This window comes from Amborella trichopoda, chromosome 13 (assembly GCF_054954075.1).
Source record: "Amborella trichopoda isolate Santa Cruz 75 chromosome 13, AtrichopodaSantaCruz75HAP2 v2.0, whole genome shotgun sequence".
Lineage (NCBI taxonomy): Eukaryota > Viridiplantae > Streptophyta > Magnoliopsida > Amborellales > Amborellaceae > Amborella > Amborella trichopoda.
In genome coordinates this window covers 6186762-6207106 of record NC_142348.1, presented here as the reverse complement: position 1 = coordinate 6207106, position 20345 = coordinate 6186762, and the positions used below count along the sequence as shown (strand labels likewise).

General features: G+C 36.7%; 2 protein-coding genes across 2 annotated transcripts; one reads left to right on the top strand and one right to left on the bottom strand.

Annotated features, from left to right (window-relative positions):
• Positions 1-1484: 1484 nt before the first annotated feature.
• On the top strand, positions 1485-15658 carry LOC18423994 (ARID/BRIGHT DNA-binding domain-containing protein). The gene is made up of 16 exons (XM_020676540.2): positions 1485-1712; positions 2178-2411; positions 2779-2970; positions 5449-5502; positions 6334-6422; positions 6796-7066; positions 7388-7444; positions 8181-8212; positions 8832-8967; positions 9553-9726; positions 10707-11411; positions 11726-11863; positions 12560-12658; positions 13372-13472; positions 14438-14528; positions 15397-15658. The coding sequence occupies exons 2-16, from the start codon at positions 2256-2258 to the stop codon at positions 15532-15534; spliced, it is 2433 nt and encodes an 810-aa protein (XP_020532199.1). The 5' UTR covers positions 1485-1712; positions 2178-2255; the 3' UTR covers positions 15535-15658.
• Positions 15659-17906: 2248 nt separating this feature from the next.
• LOC18423995 (ethylene-responsive transcription factor RAP2-3) lies at positions 17907-20066 on the bottom strand. The gene is made up of 2 exons (XM_006828589.4): positions 19811-20066; positions 17907-18717 (listed from the first exon to the last, which is right to left on the bottom strand). Exons 1-2 carry the CDS (start codon positions 20022-20024, stop codon positions 18194-18196), a joined length of 738 nt encoding a protein of 245 aa, XP_006828652.1. The 5' UTR covers positions 20025-20066; the 3' UTR covers positions 17907-18193.
• Positions 20067-20345: the final 279 nt, after the last annotated feature.

The window sequence follows — 20345 nt, the reverse complement described above, 5'->3', positions numbered from 1 at the left end:
GATTGGCTAGTTTTGTCTAACTGGTAAACTATGAAAGTATAAATAAATCCATTTTATGAGAAATTTGTGTGTTTAGCCTTTGGGTTTTTTGGGCCTTAAAAAACTAGGCCTGGGCGTCAAAATTTGGCCCGTGGGCTGCTCCCGGGGCAACCTAGCATGCCTTGAGGGCTGGGCCAGGTTCGGCCCTGCTCGACCCACTTCATTTCTTTATTTTTTTTTCTTTCTTTTTTTTTATCTGGCCCAATGCGTCTTGGCTGGCCTTAATAAGCTAGGGCCAGTCCTAGAAGGATAGGGTCGGGCTTAGTTCAGCCTTGCCTGGCCCTCTTTTTTTCTTTATTCGCATTCATTTTTTTGTTTTTATCTAGCCCAACTGGCCCGCCATAATAGGCTGACTGGGCTAGGGTTAAGGCTTCTTTGACCTTAGGTCTGGCCAAGCTGGACCAGTCGTATAAGGATCCATGCCGGGCTAGAGCTAGGGACGGTCCGGCCCGTGGCCAGCCCTGGTATAGGGATCTAGGGATATGGGCGTGTGGATCTCTCATGGAGAGAGAGAGAGAGAAAGAGAGCAAGAGAGAGGCGCAACTATTGTTATTAATGATTTACTAGTTTACCAATTGATTTTGATTTTTAGATTGAGAGAGAGAGAGAGGGGTAGGCTAAGTAGCTTGTTAGTTGTTTGTAAAAGTCCAAAATTAAAGTCTTTTTGTTGATTCCATGTAAATATTAGAATTTCCATTTTAGACGGTGGATCCATTCACATGGTTTGTGGGGTTTTCGTAGCTCTTTCAGTAAAGGGAGGGTCAGTTCCAGTCATTTGTTTCTTCAAAGAACAAGATAAAAGGCATGAGAGATTATAGATCAAGAGAGTGAGGGGCCCAAATTTCAATGTTTTTAGGAGTTATAAGATGTGAAATTGTTTGGTGCATATTATATATAGAAATTTCAGATGCTTTTTAGAGAGAGAGAATCTTTGGATGGATCTTAATATGGGAGAGGCAAAGAAACCACGGATTGGATGGTTATGGTTTCTAGAGAGAGAAACGCTGGACTTCAATCGGGTCAGAGACTTTAAAAAAAGCAAAAGGAGAAGAAAAAAGGGATTTTTATAAATTCAAATAAAAATGAATGAGAACTCTTTAAAACAGTTGTGGAAATTCGTTTTGTCATCAAACTAAGTACTTTTTGTTTTTGTTAATGCCCGAATCTCGTGGACGGATGAAAAAGAGAAAAAAAAAAAAAAATGGGAATTTTCTTTGTATCAATAGATTTCTCTCTCTAGATTCATTTATTATTATTACTATGAGCATGTTCTTCTTTTGATCTTTTGTTTTTTTGACCTTTCTCTCTCTAAAACCACTGACATTCACCATAACAAAGGGAAATTAACCCATATGAATAGGAGATTTTTGGTTTTTTTCGAGAGGTGGAATTTTATCACGCAAGGATTCTTATTATATAATTGTTTTTTAGGACTTGGGGTTTTTATGTGTGTGTGAATATGTGGCCTTTTTTGGGTGGGGGATTTCTAGGCATTAGGGTTTCATTAGCGCTTTACTTTTCTGGTTCTCTAGGGTTTGGATCCCTTTTTGCTTGATTTTGGGGGCGATTTGAGGGCCTCTCTCCACTGTTCTGTGCGGCTTTGTGCTGAGAAGTTGTGAGCTTTCTTCGATTTTGGATCGTTTTGTAGTTTTTCTCCGGTGGGTTTCCTCTTGGTATGTGATTTCTCTCAAGGTTTATCTTATGCTTGTTCTTGGTGGTTGAAGGTTGAATTTTTTGGGGTGTTTTTGTTCTCCTGTTTTTTTGGTTGGATATATTTTTTTCTCATCTGTGTATTTTTCTCTATTGGGTTTTTTTGTTTTGAAAGAGGTCGAGCGTTTGGAGGTGGTTGATGCCTGGTTTTTTTGGTCTTTAGGGTTTGATTCGGCTTTTTGCAGGTGGATATTTTTTTAATTTTTTTATTGGTTTTTAAAGTTGATGTTTTCTGGTTTCTGTCTGGAGTTTGGATCTCTCTCTCTCTCTCTCTCTGTGCTTCAATTGTGAGGTCTACAGGAAGTTCCATTGATTAGGGTTTGCGTTCATGGCAATTGGTTGTTTTCTGTTAAAATCAAGAAAGGGCTTAGTAAACTAGTTTTCTTTGAGATTCGGGGAAGGAGAGCTAAGTGTTTTGTTGCTTTAAGGTGCCATTTCGTATTGAAAATCAAGAGGAAATCCTCTGGTTTTTCCCATCTCTTCATAGAGGGGGTCATGTATAAAAAATGTTACAAGGCCAAGGTACTTACAGTGTGCCAAAGCAGTCTTGCATTCTTCTTGGTGTCCTTTGTGGTAAGCGCTCTGATAAGGAGAAGCAAGAGAATGCAGAGGATCGCCCTGTCTACCCATTCCCAGAACTTGTTTCTTCAGGCCGTTTAGAGGTTAGTTTTGCTCTCTCTCTCTAGAGATTTTATCTTAGCCTCAATTGAATCCTTCTTAGTGTCTCATGTAGTTAGCAAATTTTGATTGAATTTGTCTGGTTTTCTTATGCTTGTTTCTTTGTAAGTTTGGCTTTCATATCTCTCTCTCTCTCTCTCTCTCTCTCTCTCTCTCTTCTATCTCTCTCTCCTCAAGTTCTTTCTTTCAAGGATTCTGATTTCAATTTGGTATCATCATTGTGTATGTCTACATTGTTTTCATAGTAATGCCTGCTTATATTTTGAAATTTGATTTGTACCTTTCCTTTCGAGTGTGTTCTTCACTCTTTAAGTTTTCTTCTCGTTTTTATGTGGATTAAATTGAATGCAGGTTCAGATAATTACTAATCCCTCAAGCGAAGAATTTAAACGTGTTTTAGAGTCTTCAGATTTCGATTTTGTTTACTTGCAAGGGGAGCAGTCTTTGCATAAAGATGAAGTTGGGCCTTTGGTTTTGGGGGATGTCAATATATCCTCAGCTGATGCCATAACAAGACTCTTTGGTTCCAAATTACCGTCCACGGTACCCAATTCAAATATCTACTATTTCTCCCTAAAAATCGCTACATTACTTTTTATTTATGATGAATGAAATAGTTGATTGTGGAATTAACGTTTCTTTGGGGGATTAATTTCTTTGGGGCTTCCTCAAATTGCTATCCTACAACTCCTGTTGGAGCCTGGTCCAATTTGTTTAGTGGTTCATGATGATTTCTGAGCAAGAAGTATTTCAACTGAATGAGCTAAATTAGGAACCTAAGTGCATACGGAATTACTCGAGTAGAGCTTAAATTTATGGATGGTTGGCTTGTCTTCATGTTGTGATAATGTTTGCATTATAAGATATTGTAGTCCTATATTAAAAAAGAGAGCATATTGTAGTCCTATTTTTTTATTTCTCCTCAATAATAGCTCAATAAAACTTCATTCACCTATGGTCTTATTCTTATTTTTAGATCTTAAGCATGCCCCAAATGAAGCCTTATTTTTTTTGTTTTATTTCTTTTGACAAATTCTTTCATTTGTAGTCCTAGTTATCTCATTTATAGCTTAAGCTTGCGTAGATTAAACTCAAGCTGAACATGGTATGCTGGTTTGATTATGTATCTGAATGTCAGACCCATGGGACTTTTTCTTCCGTCTTTGATATTTAATTACCCTTTTTTGTTTATTCAATTGGCATTATCACTGCATATTAATTGCTGTTTCTATTCACATGGAGCATACACGAGACATTATAACGGTTCATACAGTTGACCGAGCTGCTTCCTATGTTTGTTACATGGGAAAAAGGCACCCTAGGAAATCTAAAATCTTAACACTGCTATACCAAATAGTGGCATTTCATGTGAAACCGATTTCATACTTCGCAAGATATGAAGCCGATATCTCGGAAATCACCCTCATGAAGAGAAATTTTTGATGAACCAAACGTGTTGAAAGGGTTTTTGCTTCCCTCGCTATATCTTTTATTTTCCTCGTCATTTCCACTTTCTTTTACTGCATTTGTGAGTGCCCCATGTTTTAATTAGTGAGCACACTAATAACATCATTAGTTTCTTGTTTGACATTTATTTCTTTCGTCAATAAATTGGCAACTAAGGAGTTTGAATTATAGACTAGTTGCCAGATTAAGAACACTGAATCCCTAGGTTGGGGGGTAGAGCTCCGTATCATCATCGTCAAAGCCTTTTCCTAACTATTGGGGTTAGCTACACGAATTCTGGTTCGTCATTCTGCTCTATTAAGGGCCATACCTTCAGTGAGATCATAAGTCCCCATTTCCTTTCTCATAACTTCCAACCATGTCCTTTTGGGCCTTGCCCTTTTTGAGCCTTCCATTTGAACTAACTTGCACCTCCTAACGGGTGCTATACTGGGTCTGTGCCACACATAGCCAGCCCACCTAAGTCTATTCTCTCTCATCTTATCACCTATTGGTGCCACACTTAAATTTTTTCGAATGTATTTGTTTCGAATTCTATCCCTTATTGTCTTGCCACTCCTCATTTCTGCTACACTCATTCTATGGATCTTTGTTTTTTGACCACCCAACATACCGCCCCATAGAGAAAAGTTGGTCTCACAGCTGTCCTATAGAACTTGCATATCTCCACTTTGCCCACTCAGCTCTAATTCTATGTGCAACATCTTTCTCAATCTCTCCATTTTCTTGGATTAACGACCCAAGACATCGAAACAGTGCTCGTTTTGGTATTTTGTTTTCCGTCACTCTTAACTACTTCCTCGTCTCTATTCCTATTATTATTAAACTTGCATTCCATATACTTTGTCCTAGTTTGGCTAATTTTAAAACCTTTAGATTCTAGAGCATCCCTCCAAAGTTCTAACTTTGTGTTGACGCCGTTTCGGGTCTCATCGATCAAAATTGTCATATGCAAATATCATGCCTAGTTAAGTCATCCATAACTAAGACAAAGAGGTACGGGTTCAATGCTGACCCCTTGATGTAGACCTATTGGCACTAAAAACTTACTCGTCTCTCTCTTAGTTGTTCGTACACTAGTTATTACCCCATCATACATATCTCTAACTAAGTCAATGTAGGGTCTAAAGACTCCTTTATTTTCCAACACCCACCAAATCAAATCTCGAGGTACTCTATCATAAGATTTCTCTAGATCAATAAAGACAATGTGGAGGTCTTTTCCCTTCGCCTTGAACTTCTCAGTCAGTTGCCTAAGTAGGAAAATAGCCTCAGTTGTTTACCTCTCTGGCATAAAGCCGAATTGGGTTTTTGATACACTCGGGGTAGAGCTCCGTATATCTGAGTAATTCCTCCAATAATAATGCCAAATACATGTTCTCCCAAGTCTTTGTGAATTAAAAGGAAAATTTTATGTTCCTCTACTGTTTCTTCTAGTGGTTGTTTGTGTGTTTTACCTTTCCACTCCATGATTATTTCACCTGGTGGTTCTATCTCACAGTCACTATGTGATATTTTTGGTTTTTGGTCTAAGCAAGTGAAAATGGCTTGCAGGTTTATTTGGAGATACCAAATGGTGAAAAATTGGCAGAGGCACTGCACTCCAAGGTGAATTTTGTTGTTGTGGAATTTGTATATGGTTTATTCATTTTCTTTGTTGGCTGCTGAGATTTTAATAGCATTTTTGTTTTCTTTGTGTGAGATTTTTTCCCTCTGGAAATATGTTAAAACAAAGTTGTTCTTCAACAAAACTAGTTCAAGGAACTTGTAAGAAAAGACAGAAACTAGTTGAAGGCTCTTGTTGCCCGAAACATCACAAAGTTTATTTAATAGAATACTCTATTATCTATTTAAAACCCAATTGTTGTGAAAGTCCAAAACAAAGTTAAAGAAAAAGAGAAACACATATCAACTACAGAGTTTATAGTGATGGCATGTAGGTCATGTTTTGTAACTTAAAAATAATGTATTTTTCTTTCATAGAACTAACTGAATGTAAAAAACTATGACTTTATAGGTGTATGACAATATTGAAAAAATAAGACTTCCTTTGCACAAGGTACCGAAATAAATATGGTGCATTGATTATGCAAGAAATATCATGGGACGTTTGTCATTTTAGAATTTGTTTTGAGAAAAGAAAGAAAAACTTATGGAATTGAAATAATTCCTTGATGAGATATCTGATAGAGCTACTGGAATTTTTTTTTCTTCTTTTGTTTTTTGGATTTTTTTCATCTTGGGAAAGGACAGCGACTCCCAAAAAGGTTAGGAATATCCCATATAATGTCAGTTTGTTGATGTGTGATCTTTCTGTTTAATAATTTGACAATGCACCAGGTTCTTTACCATGTGAAATTTGGCAGATCTTGGACCACATGTAGTCATGTATGATTTTAAAGGCCATAATGATTCTGAATCACTTATATTTGTTGGCAGGGTGTCCCATATGTAATATATTGGAGGCATTCTTTTTCATGCTATGCAGCTTGCCATTTTCGGCAAGCCTTGGTATCTACGTTGCAGAGGTATGACTTTGGTCTCCAAGTAGAATTTTGCACTCATTGTAGGAAAAAAAATAAAAAAATGATGGAAGTCTCCATGAAGATAGCTTTATCTCTATTACCAAAGTAAAATCATCCACTATTGACAAAACCCAATCTGGCTTCTCTAATTTCTCATTATCAGAACTGCTCTCTCTCTCTTTCTACCTCTCTCTCTCTCTCTCTCTCTCTTAAAAGGAGAAACCTCGCTCCTCTCTTGCATATGCATGCATGAGCATAAAGCAAATTTATTAACGCAAACTTTCGCATTAACCACTTGTTGGAGATGCACCCTCTCATAAAGAAGAGAAGAAAATGGAACTTGAGGTATAATGGTTTATCATTTTAAACTGTGCAGTTCAAGCTGTCATACATGGGATGTTTTCCAACTCGCACAAGCATCATTCAGACTTTATTGTGTTCGGAACAACCATAACCTAGTTCTCAATGGTCAAAAAGTTAGTGGTAAGCTCGGGCCACGCCTTCTTGGGGAAGCTCCAAAGATATTGACGCCAATTCTCCAAGATACAGGTGAAAGTGAAGGCTCACCGAGTACACTTTCCGCAATAAAGATTTATGATGATGAAGTGAGCCTTAGATTTCTTGTTTGTGGAGAGCCATGCACATTGGTGAGGATGACCTCCCTCTTATTTTAGTTTACAATGGAGAATGTATGCCACAGTCTAGTGGATTTGTAGATGGTACTTTAAGGCTATATCCACTGGCCTTTCCCACCTACAATGGTTGATGGTTAGCTGGTAATCTAGCATAGGGCCTGTGGAGATAGCTAAGCATGCTTTGTCTCCAACCATCTTTCAGTGGGATCAAATGTTGGATGTGGCTTTGTTATCTATACTAAATACATTGGACTGTGCTATACTTTCCCATTGTGTTGTATATTTTGCCCATTTGAAGTAATATGCTTGGAATAATGTGCTATTTTGTTGCAGGATGCATGTTTGTTGGGATCTCTAGAAGATGGCCTGAATGCCCTTTTGAGTATTGAAGTGAGTTGGATTTGTGCAATGATAATGATTAATTATTTGGATGCAAATTCCTTAGTTGTCTTTAATTGTGTATTAAAATTTGTTGAGGCTCTCATCAGATTTACTGTTGATAGGCATTCCACGTGTTCCTATCTTAGTCATTTTGAGAACTTGTTTTGTTCATTGTCGTGCTCTTGAAAATGCAATCATGGGTTAGAAGTCTTCAGCACAATATTTTGTGGCATATCATGTCCCAGTTTCCCTTTAGCTTTGTATGGAATTATTCAGCCAAAGTCAGTTTCAAACAAAAAAAAAATTTGGCCAAATTTATTTGCTGCAGGGGCTTAGATGACCTGATGTGGGAGCTTGTCCGTTGATATTTTTATTTGGGCAGCATTTAGAATTCAAGGTTCTAAAAAGTGTTGATCGCCATTCCAATTCTTAACTTGTGTCACTGCCTGTCTTTTCTTACTACATTGCCTTGGAACAACAGGATGTGTAATGATCGAATTTTAATAATCACTTTTATTTTCCCTAAATATATATTATTAAACCTTGGTTCATCTCGATGATTATTGAAGTGTATATATAGAGACCAGTTAGTTTCACAGAAATTTAGAAATTATACTCCTTATTCCATACTAAGCTTTCTCCCGATGCTGCATTTTAAATTGTTCTGTTTTGCCACACTCTACGTAGTAATATTTTTGGCATAGCATATTTTCATGACACTGATAACTGTACTGCCCTTTTTCAGATACGTGGGAGCAAACTTCATAACCGTGTCAGGTGACTGGTCCACCCTGTTGTGTGATATGAAAATTAATTTGCGGTTTGATATATCAGATTTTTTTACTGATGTTTCATTGCTAGAATCTTCTCTGCATAAACAGCTTGCTATCAAAACCCGTAATTACAAACTTCCTTTTGGGTATCATTTTAATTTAAAAGGAAATATTTTTTATTGATTTAAAATGATAACCAAAAGCAAGTTTAACTCAATGAGGAAAAAGAAAGATAGACTTCTTACTTATCAAAGAAAAAAAGAAGGATAAACCTCGTTTGATTGATCTCTGCTTTATCACATTTGTAGTACTAAAAATGAAAGTTGAAAGTTAGGATAGTTATAGTTGTTTGGTGTAATATTCTCTGTGGAGGCAGTATGTTGGTTTGTTGGTTATTGCTAGAATATGGTAAACCTGCATGATTGACCGTCATCTAATGCCCGAAACCACACTAGCCAGAAAAGGATTGACATTGAAAAAGGAGATCTCATTCTTAATGATCTAGTTGCCTTTGATCATATGATTGTTTCTAGAAGAAGGGGTTTTTTTTGGGGGGTGGGGGGTAGATTCTTATTATCTGGATTTCTAGTTTTCCTTTATAATCATACAATACTTTCTTGCAGTGCCCTTCCTCCTCCTTTAGCTGCTGGAACCTTTTCTCGTGGAGTTATAACAATGCGATGCGACCTATCAACATGTAGTTCTGCACGGTTATCACTTTTGGTATCTGGTAGCGCACAAACGTGTTTCGATGAACAGGTACATTGCCTATTGGTGCTATGTTGGAATGTTTTGTTTCATGGAGATGACAATAGAAACAGGAATGCACATACACACATATTACCAAGTTCATATTAATTTACTGTTTTGACATTGGATATCCTCTAATGAAAGTCATTTTTTGGATGATTTATGTAATACCACAGAATTTCAAAATCACTAATCAGGAACATGATATTATGGTTGGGCTAACATACATATAATGCTTGCTGGGACTGATTTCAGCACAATAAGTTTTGAGATACCCAGCATCAATACCTTTGTTCCTATAGTATATTCCATTGTTTGCCTTATCGAGTCATTTAAAATAGCCCATCCCAGAAGTGATTTGCACTTGTAAGAGTGTTCAAGTTCCATTTTGGTGCACTCTATGTTGATTTCTAACAGGTGTATCCTATCAAATCCCTTGTTTGTGTGCCAAGATCTAATTGCACACGTGTTTTTGTGTGGGTTTCTATATGTGCATTTGTGAGTGTGGTTTTGTGTGTATCCTTGTGTGTGTGCGCACATGGCGCGTGTCTGATGCAATTGATATTTGATTGGGTTTTGTTTTGAAATGTGTAGCTCCTAGAATGCCATATAAAGAACGAACTTATAGAGAAAAGTCCTTTGGTCCGTGCCTTGCCCAGTTGTGAAGAAAGCAAACCATCTTTATCTGTGCCTCGGAAATCTGCTTGTGTAGCTTGTGGGGCTGCAGTATTTGAAGTTTGGATGAAGGTTCCATCATGGGCTGCGCAGGTTAATATGTTGCAAACGTTATTTCTCTCTCATCATAGTTGACATGTTGCATGCATTAATGACACCTATTTTCTTTCACATGATTGTTGACGTGGATAGAAGTTGGTGGGATTGTGGATCTAGTACATATTAAAGAAAGTTGTAATTATAAAGAACCTACCGTTTGTAATAAGAGAAACAGACGGGGGAAAGCCTGAGAGGTACTAAGTTCCACAGTCCACAGTTTGAAGCCCAGCTTAGTCTGACAACAACGGAATGATGAATTTCCAAAGAGGAAATGTGATAGTTTTGGGGGAAATCACAATATTCATATTAGCTAAGAATTGGACTCTGGGCAGGAGGTGGTCAGGGTGGCAGTGCCACAGTGTGACATCCAAAGTTCCATTCTCACCAGGTCCCAAATTAACATTCAAAAAAAGAAAAAAAAGTCAGTTATGAACCTAACATGGTTGTGTTCATTTGACTAAGGACATTTTGATTATATTTGAAAATACAGTAGAACTTTGAATTTGTAACGATTCTTAATTCTCATCAACATTTGGGTAAAGATGCATGAGTCATCACATTCTAACCTCGAAAGAGAGGAATTACAAAAAGAAGTAATTGAGTGGTATCTGAAACATAAACATTGCATTGGTCAAAGTGCTATATTATAATGAAAATTCCCTGTGATAACCACCATAATTAGCCAAAAAATTAAGCCAAAGGACAATTATAATCATAAAAAATAAAGAAAAAACTTACAAATCTTAATGCAAGGAATTAATTGTCCTTAATCACGAGAGAAATGATTTGTGCTTAGATAACACCATAAGACCAAAGTATGCCAGAGAGGTGGTAATCGCACAGATCTTACTAAGCAGGAAAAAGCGAATGGAAAGAAAAAAAAACTTTATTTGAGAAGATAGTTGTTCGCAGATATATAAATATTTAGCGACAATTTGTATCATACGTGTTTTTTTGACATTGTTTAATTACAGGTTCTGTGTCAGCTTGCCCCAGAAATTCCTTACCGCAGCTTGGTTACACTTGGCATTGCTAGTATTCAGGGGACACCTGTTGCCTCCTTTGAGAAAGCTGATGCTGACCGCCTTCTTTTCTTCTGCACAAAACAGGGGAAGAGCTCAGATATCTTGCTGCAACTTTTTAGAAACTCCTTATCAACCCCTGCTAACTGGTTAAGACCCACACCCCCTAGAAAAATAAGGTTGAACCTTTGGTCTGGTAGTTCTAACACAACAAATACTTCTAACCAAGTTCAGGGTGATCGTAAACGAATCAAGTTAAAGGATGAAAAGAATACACCACCTCGGTCACCAATTGAGCAAAAAGTGCTTCAGAATGTTAATGAAGAAGAGCCCAAGTTGAAGATTGAAGAGAATGGCTCAATACTGCCAACTAGGAAGAGAATGGTGCTTCGTGCTTTGAGGCCTATTCCTCATAGCAGAAGGCACAAGCTTCTTCCCTTTACTGGAGTGCCAGAACTGGACCCACATGATGGTAGTCCATTGAAGGCTAGTGGACCAGTTGTGGCTTCCGTGAAGCATAATTATGGGGCGTCTGCCCCTGTGTCTCATCGCAAGAATCTAACAAGCTCCTTTCAGGCTCAACAGATTGTTTCATTGAATCCTTTGCCATTGAAGAAACATGGGTGCAGCAGAGGTCCCATCCAAGAGTGCTCTGAAGTAAGTGGCTCCATGATGATCTTGGGCCTCTCTCTCTCTCTCTCTCTCTCACACACACACACACACACACACACACACACACAGTCAAACACACATAGACATGCGGCAAATCAAAAATTATTTGGTGTTGTGAGCTTGACATCATTCTTAGTGATGTATGCACACATGTGCACTTAATCAAAAGAAATTATTTTGGGCATTGATCTTGACGTCATTCTTTGGAATGTACCGCTTGCTTTCCTTTTTTTTTTCTTTTTAGATTGGTTGTTAATCTGACTTGTGGTTTCTCATCTTCCTGGAATCATTCCTTGCAGGAGGAATTTCTGAGGGATGTTATGCAATTTCTCATCCTTAGGGGTCACACGCGGCTTGTTCCTGCAGGTGGACTGGCAGAGTTTCCTGATGCCATCCTTAATGCTAAGCGTTTGGACCTTTACAATCTTTATAGAGAGGTTGCTACCCTTTCTCGCTCAGGCCTATTCTGTCTTCATATATTCCAGCATAAATATCTTCACCATTTCTTCAATTCAGGCACAATTTTCTACTTCTGGTTTAAATGTTGTTTCTATTAGTTTCATTGCCAGTGTACCTGACTATGCTTGTATCCCCTTCAAGAACATATGGTTTTACATTAAATCCTGTTTAATACCTTGTCATCTTCTTTTTTCCAGAAAATGGTCTGTGCGCACATTTTGTATAGGAGTTTCTTAAATCTCACCCAGTTGATGTATCTTCCCATTTGTTTAGTATTTAATAGTTGCTTCTTATTTTGTCAATTTTTCCAGAAACAATGGAAAACCCATTATTTTTGACAGATGACTTTAGGGTTTGCATTAAAGTTTTTTGACAATTTTGTAAAATAAGAGGTATATCTGGAACTCTGGAATCCCTTATTTTATTCTCAAATTGGCTTCTTTTTTTCTTTTACATTGTATTTATATGATATTTTTAATAATTCATTTCTATGATATTTACTTGAATGCATTTTTTCTTACCATTGTTCTTACCCATGGATTAGGCAATTTTAATCATACATATGAACATTTTGCATATCATTACTGTTATTATTTTATGATTCTATAGCCATGAGCTATATACGGTGTTCTTTTGGCAATCTTGTTAATGTTAACTATGTTTTGCATTGTCAGGTTGTTTCTAGAGGAGGGTTCAATGTCGGGAATGGAATTAATTGGAAGGGACAGGTTTTCTCAAAGATGCGTAACCATACAACAACCAACAGAATGACGGTATTTCCTGTATCTTACCTTCTCAACTGCAATGCATAAAATTTTAAAATATTAGAATCAGAAGGAAGACATCGGAAAATGATCTTACCCTTGTACACATGAGTGCCATATGAATTTTTTTTTTTTTTTTTTTTTTGGGGGGTGGGGAGGTGGAAAGTGGCGTGAGTGGTAGGGGAGGGAGGGAAGGAGGTATACTTTAAATTTATCACCAAGATAGACTCCCCTGCATTCAATCTACTAGTCATGACCTTTCCACCTTTGCAGACATGTACCGTATAGTTGCATTTTTCCTGACTGTAGGCTCTGTTTATGGGTACGTGTTAATGTGATTTTGAGAAAGTGTCGGTGTGATCTTTGTAGTGTAATGCCTTGGGTGATGTATTTTGAATATCATCACTGCAATATACGAGAATACAAGATTCAAGATGCAATGATTGTATATACTCAATATGTCCATGAGTGTATTTACTATATAATTTAGTATTAAACTCTCTTCTCTCTCTCTCTCTGTGTCTCTCTCCCTCTCTCTCATATAATGCATGCATGTATGCTTGTGTTATTAGTGGTCTGGTTGTATATTATCAGCTCTTGATTTTCAATATCTAATTTTCTACACCTACGAAATAACAATATCATTCAGGAAAAAGCCAAAAATATCGTAATTTAGTTTCGTAATTACAAAAAAAAATACTCATGCTATCTAATTGATGCAGGGTGTTGGGAACACATTGAAAAGACATTATGAGACATACCTTCTGGAGTATGAGCTTGCACATGATGATGTCGATGGTGAATGTTGCTTATTGTGTCACAGGTCTGTTACCAACCATTAGTTCCTCTCAAATAAATTCTTTCATATTTCTTTGAGAAATTTACTCCTAATCCTCCGCAATAACTGTTATTAAAAAATGTCCCCAAATTTTTTTTTTTTTTAAACTTATGTGCTCATTTTTTCCTCCTTTTTCTATTATTAAATCGCCACTTCTTCGGATCTTCAAGATCCAAAGTGATAAACCATTTTATGATACAAAATCAGGCCCCTTCCAAAGTCTCATTTATGACTTCGGACATGTCTTTTATACATAACTTTGGACTTTGAAGATCTGAAGTCATGTCCCATATACATGAATTCGGATCTTCAAGGTCCAAAGTCAAATCTGAATTGGTGGCAAAATGGAGAGGGAAAAAAACGATTCAGGCGAAAAAGGGCATATGGGGGTTTGACTTTGGATCATTAAGATCTGATGTCATAAAACCACTTTATGATTCCGGATCTTGAAGTTCCTAAGGGGTGGCAAATTGGGAAGAAGAAAAAAACGATATGTAAAAGGGTATGCACGTAAAAAAAAGAACCTTTTTATTTTTAAGGGAAGGAGAGGGGTGGGGTGCAGGGATGGGGAGTGGTTAATGATGGAAAATGTGGGCAATACATGTGTAAATTTCTCTATTTCTTTTCATTTCTTTTTGTGCAGAAATGCTACGGTTTAAAGTTGTCCAAGAAAGAACTTGTATAATTTTACTGGTGTTTGAAAAATGAACATCTAGAACGAGGTTCTACAGGAACTACCATATACACTGGTTCTCCACAGTTAAATTCATGTATGGAAGGTGTTTGCCGAGAGAGAGAGAGAGAGAGAGAGAGAGAGAGATGAGAGGGCAAGTTAGTCCAGGATCTTTACTAGGCTTATCAGAAACTGAGCCCAATTTTATTTTTACTCCTACTTCTACTCCAAGGGTGGTGATACTGATTATTAGATTTGGGATATGAACATCTTTCAGTAGCGCGGCTGGAGATTGGGTGAACTGTGGGATATGTGGCGAATGGGCCCACTTTGGCTGCGACAGACGGCTAGGCCTTGGTGCATTTAAGGTGAGTCACTTTTCACCTCATATGTGATGGCTCTTTTGACTCCCGTTGCATGGCTTCCGAGTTTAAGTTGGTTTGAGGAGATGGTTTGCTCTATTTTTTATTCTATCTTATCACAGTTATGGATTGTCCGAGATTGGTTAATCTAGTCTGTTTTCGTAAGATCTAGTCGTGCTATAACATTTTTGATATGTCAATTGAATTCACTAGTACTTATTGATGAATCCCTTAAATTATCTTAAAATCGCAAGATAATATAACATGTGTCTTTATCATGTACTTTTATCTTAAAAAGATATGTTGACGATATACCATCTTTTAGATTTTTTTTATGATATACCAAAGATTTTTAGAAGACAGTATGATGTATCATATATGTCATCTCTACTGTTCACACTTTTTTTTCTTTTTTCTTTTCGGGTAGTTCAATAGGGAGAAGGTTCCCCTCCCGTGGTAGGAATGGAATCAAGACTTCACGCTGTGGCACTTCGCCGCCCCTATCAGCCTAGCCTTGAGTCTATTCCTACTGTTCACACTTTTGGATGGGGAGTTCCTTTTTGCAAGTTCAAAATAGGATAGCAGTGAAATTGAAATTTCAATCAAAATTTATATATATTTTTTTTGTTAATGGCAAATTTTGAGAAAGTGTTCCTGATTGCCTGTTGGGGTTTCCTCTTCAAGGGGCTACACAATGCCTCAAGGTTTAAATTCTAACTTACCCACTTTCAGACAAAAGATAAATATTTTTTAGAAAAATAAATTGAATTAGACCAGCCAGAATTTTGTGATGGTTCCTGATAACGCGTATTGTCTTGGCAAATTTTCGACCTTTTGTCACTTAGCAGCCATTTTTGGGTTAATTTATGGACAGGATTATGCCAAGACAGATGGATTGGAGTATATTTGCCCAAGGTGTAGTGCCTCCAATTTTCGTGGTGCCTCAGCTCGAAAGACCCAAAAAATGGGAAATGGTTATTCACAGGCATTGACAGTCTCTCACCGCTTGTAATTTTGGTCCTTTTTCTTCTTTTTGATGATTTGTGAGAAGAGAAGCCCTATTTATGGGTCCATTTGTAATATATAATATAAGTTTTTTTGCGGGTATAAGAAATATATTCAATTTCACCCGTGTCCATTTTCTTCTTCTATCTCTTTCTTTGCTTGCATGCCTTTGTTTTCAATTTGCAGAAATGGTTATTTCCTTTGTGTCCTTGTACTAAATTCGAAATCTAATGCAACCATTGTCTGAAAAATTTTCCAGATAAAATGAAAATAAATTAGAGGTACCTCCCTTTGTATACAAAAATGGCACTAAAAATTTATTGATGGTTAATGTGGAACAAATAAAAAAGGGTGTTGTTTGCATGAGGTTGCAACATTAAACAATCAAATTAAAGGTGCATCCCCAAACTTTATCGGGGATTCTTAAGATGGTGGGAGCATCTATTTTTATTTTTTTTTATAAAATTTTAGACTTAAAAAATGGATCAAATAAGTAGATCTTTAAATATATGAAAATCTTGAAATTGGATGGTCCATATAATGTGAGGTAAGACGAACTACCTTTAGGACTTGAAATTTTTTATTCTATTTTATTTTTGCTACATCTATACATCTGGATGTGCAGATGATCGATTAGAGATGCTTTTTCAACATCAAACCAACTTTTGTAAGGATTTTAGAGGTAGGTGTCAACTTATGTAAACTTTTTCCAATAAAAATTGAGACTAACAAGCCTTTAAAATACTTTACTTCAAGTGCCCAATTTATGTTATAGAACAAAAAGTTTTGGGAGTCATTTGATTGGCAAATCAAACTTACCCAAGAATATGAAAAAGAAACAACAAAGAGACTGAGACTATCAGTGTATCCCTGAGCCCTATGTTTTGATAAAATTCAGTTACGATTGTAGTGAAACACATTCAGGTGAATTTTCAATACTAGCTAGTGCCCCAATTCCTGTTCTATGCTGATGTCATGTAACCTTTGGTTTGGTTCTTTCATTTTCCGCTGGCTTTTAGATTACAATGCAAGGCCTGTCTTCGAGATGCGCAGTGTAGATCACAATGCAAGGCCCGTCTTCGAGATGTTACAGAGAGAGAGAGAGACGTATGGTGAAAATTGCATGTTAAGAGATTTTTTTGCATGCTTGTGATTTTTTTTGAAGAGATGTTTAAAATTAGAGTTTTTCTGAGAGACGGTTTAAAATAAAGAAGGATGAGACCACTTATTTTTGGTATAAGGTCCCAATTACCCATGACTGCTAGATATAAAATCTAATACATTGGGACGTGAAATTTAATATATTTGACGAATCAAAGGTTAGAAGTTGTGTTAACAGATATTGATAAAATATTGCAACTTTTTTTTATTATAATAATTGACTGAAATGTAATTGCGTTGATTGTTGTATAAAGATTGTAATTAGGGAGTAATGTATTTGAGGATTGGGTGGATCATTTCTTGGTCCACAATGCATAAAAAAAACGATTGTGCATTTGAGGAGGTAATGGAAAAGGTCAGAAATTAACTTTGGAAAAAACTAAAACTAATAATAATAATAATTTTTCGTAAAACCATCAGGATTCATAAATTTTTTTTGGCATTGGCTGCCTATAGATTAAAAACAACCTCCTCTACCCGGACTTGGGTACAATAATTCTCACATATCGTGCATCTTGAGAACAAAATGGATTGCTTGCCTGTCGGGCCAATGAAAAAAAGCAGTCGTGTGCTATTGCTATGCTTTCCCTTAAAAAAGTTACATAAAGTTGCATTGAAAAGCCTGAAACAAAAGGTGCATGCCATACAAAAGCTTTTACCAGAGAAAGAGAGCTGAATAAAATAAATCTCGTTTCCACAAGAGTACGTAGAAATAAAGGATTGGTAGTCTATAGAGAGATAAATATCAGAATACACAGAAGGGAAAAGCTTGTAAAAGATTGCAACCTTACACTATACTAACAAATATTAGAATACACACAAGGTAAAGTTTGCATAAGATTGCAACCTTATAGTGTACATGTAAGATTGTGCCTTAAAAATCCAGTAAAAAAGAGTGTTTCCAAGTTGATAAACTTTCCAGTTGTTTCTCTCAACCCAGTCTAATAAATAGTGCACCTTGTAATAAATCATCCAGACTATCTATTTTTGGGATTTAAAATGTTTATTGACCAGCTCAATCTGCAATATTTTTTAAATTTTAAATTTCAAATTTCATAATTAGAATCGAACATGGACTTTTAAGACACGGTAAAGTTTTCGATACTGAAACTAAATCTTCCGGCAAAATTTAAAAGTGCGCCTTACTTGTACAGTATAAGGTGAGCACCTTATACAAACCTTACCCTACATAGAAAGATACATATTATTATTACAACATTAAAAAAAAGAGAGCACATATTATTATCACAAGAGAGATAGATAGATAGCTACATCAAATGCACTCCAAAAGGATTAGTAGTTAAGAGAGAGAGAGCATCAAATAAACATACCTACCACCTAAGTATTGATTAGTTGGTGTGTATTTATAATACTGTATAAATAGAATATATACCCTATATATAAAGAGATCTATTTATACACCTCCCCAACTCTGAAAACATCATAGTGCAACCCCAAAACTTCAAGAGACTCCAAATATCCAACAAAATGTCAATTATTTCTAATCACATAATGCCAAAATCGTCAAACGTCCACAGATCCATCCCACCGTGCATCTCATCCACGAACGGCCCAGATCCCAGTGCATGTGCAAGCTCCCCCTCCATCCCCACGTGCGCATTCAACCCAAAAATATCACATCCATCCACGAGGGTATCCGACGGCTGTGGAGCCGCCGATTCCATTGAAACCCCACCCTCAAGTTGGGTCTCAACCTTTGGATTATCTAACGCCGGGAGGCTAGCCGGGAAGTTGGGTTTGGCCGGAAACTTCGCCGGGAACTTGGATTCGGCCGGAAAATTGAGCTTGGCTTTTTTCCCTCTTATCCTTTTGGCAGCTTCATCATAAGCCATGGCGGCTTCCTCAGCCGTGCTATAAGTCCCCAGCCACACTCTCACGCCTTTCCTTGGATCCCGAATCTCGGCCGCCCATTTGCCCCATGGACGGCGGCGGATCCCTCGGTATGAGGTTTTTCGGGTTTTTGTGGGGGTTTTTGCTGGTTTTTTGGGCATGGGCTTTTTAGAAAGGCCTGCAAGGAAATTCAGAGGATTTTAGAGAGAGAAAGAGAGATCCAAACTTAGAAAGAGACAGAGAGGAATTTTAGAGAGAGAGAGAGAGATCCAAAACTTCTCTCTCCCTTTCACCAGTTTGCTCTCTCCAAATGAAATCATTTTCAAGAGTAATCTCTCTCTCTCTCTCTCTAAAAACTTATTTCCAGATTCTCTCTTTAGAACATGCGCTGTTCCCTGTAGTAACTTATCATAGATTTGAGTTTTCTTTGAGGTAATTTCGTTATGATTATGCATTGAGATGGATAAATTTTGCAGATCCATCGTCTTATCCTCTGAGATCAAGATCATTATAAAAGAAGGAAAAAAAAAAAAAGGCGTGAAGCTATTTACTTTTCCAAATATAGTATCAAATATGCAGGAAATAAATATTTCGCCTTTATTACGAAATGATTTGCAAAGTATTTTAATATGAAAAATGAAGAATTTGTCCTCCATTGCTTGGAGTTAGTGAAATGTTAGGGACCCTTCGGAGCTTTCCACTTATGAAAAAGATTTTTTTAAAAAAAATTTGAAATTTTTAATAAAAACTTACTTCCAGAGTACTTCCCCAAAATAATCTCTCTCTAAATAAAATAAAATAAAATAAAATAAAGGAAAAAAGTAGTACAAAAAAAAAAAAAACACCGTCTCTCTCTCTAATCAGCAAACACTTTCAGTTTACTCCGTCTACAAACGCTTCTCAGCAAATGTATTCCTTTTTTTTTTTTTGCTGGTAATTATTTTCAGGAGAGTACTTTGGCAATAGCACAAATTTTATTATATGCAAAAAATATAGAAAATTAAAAATATGCAAACTATAAAAATCCCACATTTTTTTAAAAAAAACCTGAGAATTTTCCCATTTTCTTACCGAACTCTTATTTTCACTGAATTTTGAAAAGTCAAAATAACAAAATCACCTTCTTTTTTTTTTCATAAACCCAGAAAATAAAACCATCCCAAAACTCCCCTGAAGTTCAGAAAAATGCCTTCATACATTTTAGCTGAAGAAAACTCAAGAACACAAAAAAAGAAAAAAAAAAATTAAAAAAGAAGTTTGCCGAAACTTACCCGAAAAACCAATGAAGGAGCCTGATTGACGAAAGGAAGCGATGTCATCCGATGAATCAGAGCCATTGATGCCGTGGTCTTCATCATCATAGAACGTGCCAAAGCCATTATCGGTGAGAAAGCGGTTGAAATCCGACCATATATCGCTGGAATTTGGAGTCCGACGGCCACGATTAGCCGGGATAAAATCGGAAATAATCGCTCCACCGCACATTTTCCTCCGTTCAGTCGGTACTTTCCTTCTCAAGCCCTCCGCCCCCCATACGTTATATAGGGGCATAATATTGTGTAAATGTCGTAAATCACCCGAACAAATCCCATAATGCTATATATATCCTTTCGTCCCCAATGGGAGTACACATTTTATAACAAAAAGTTTCATATTCCCACGCGAGAGTGTATTGTCTGTTTATTCCCACGGGGAAAAACCAATCTTCCGCATGAAAAAAGTTGATATAAGGTTGCTATCTTAAAATGTAGAATTAAATATGTACATAAAAAATTTATCGGAAAAGGTTGTTTTAACGTTGAAAAA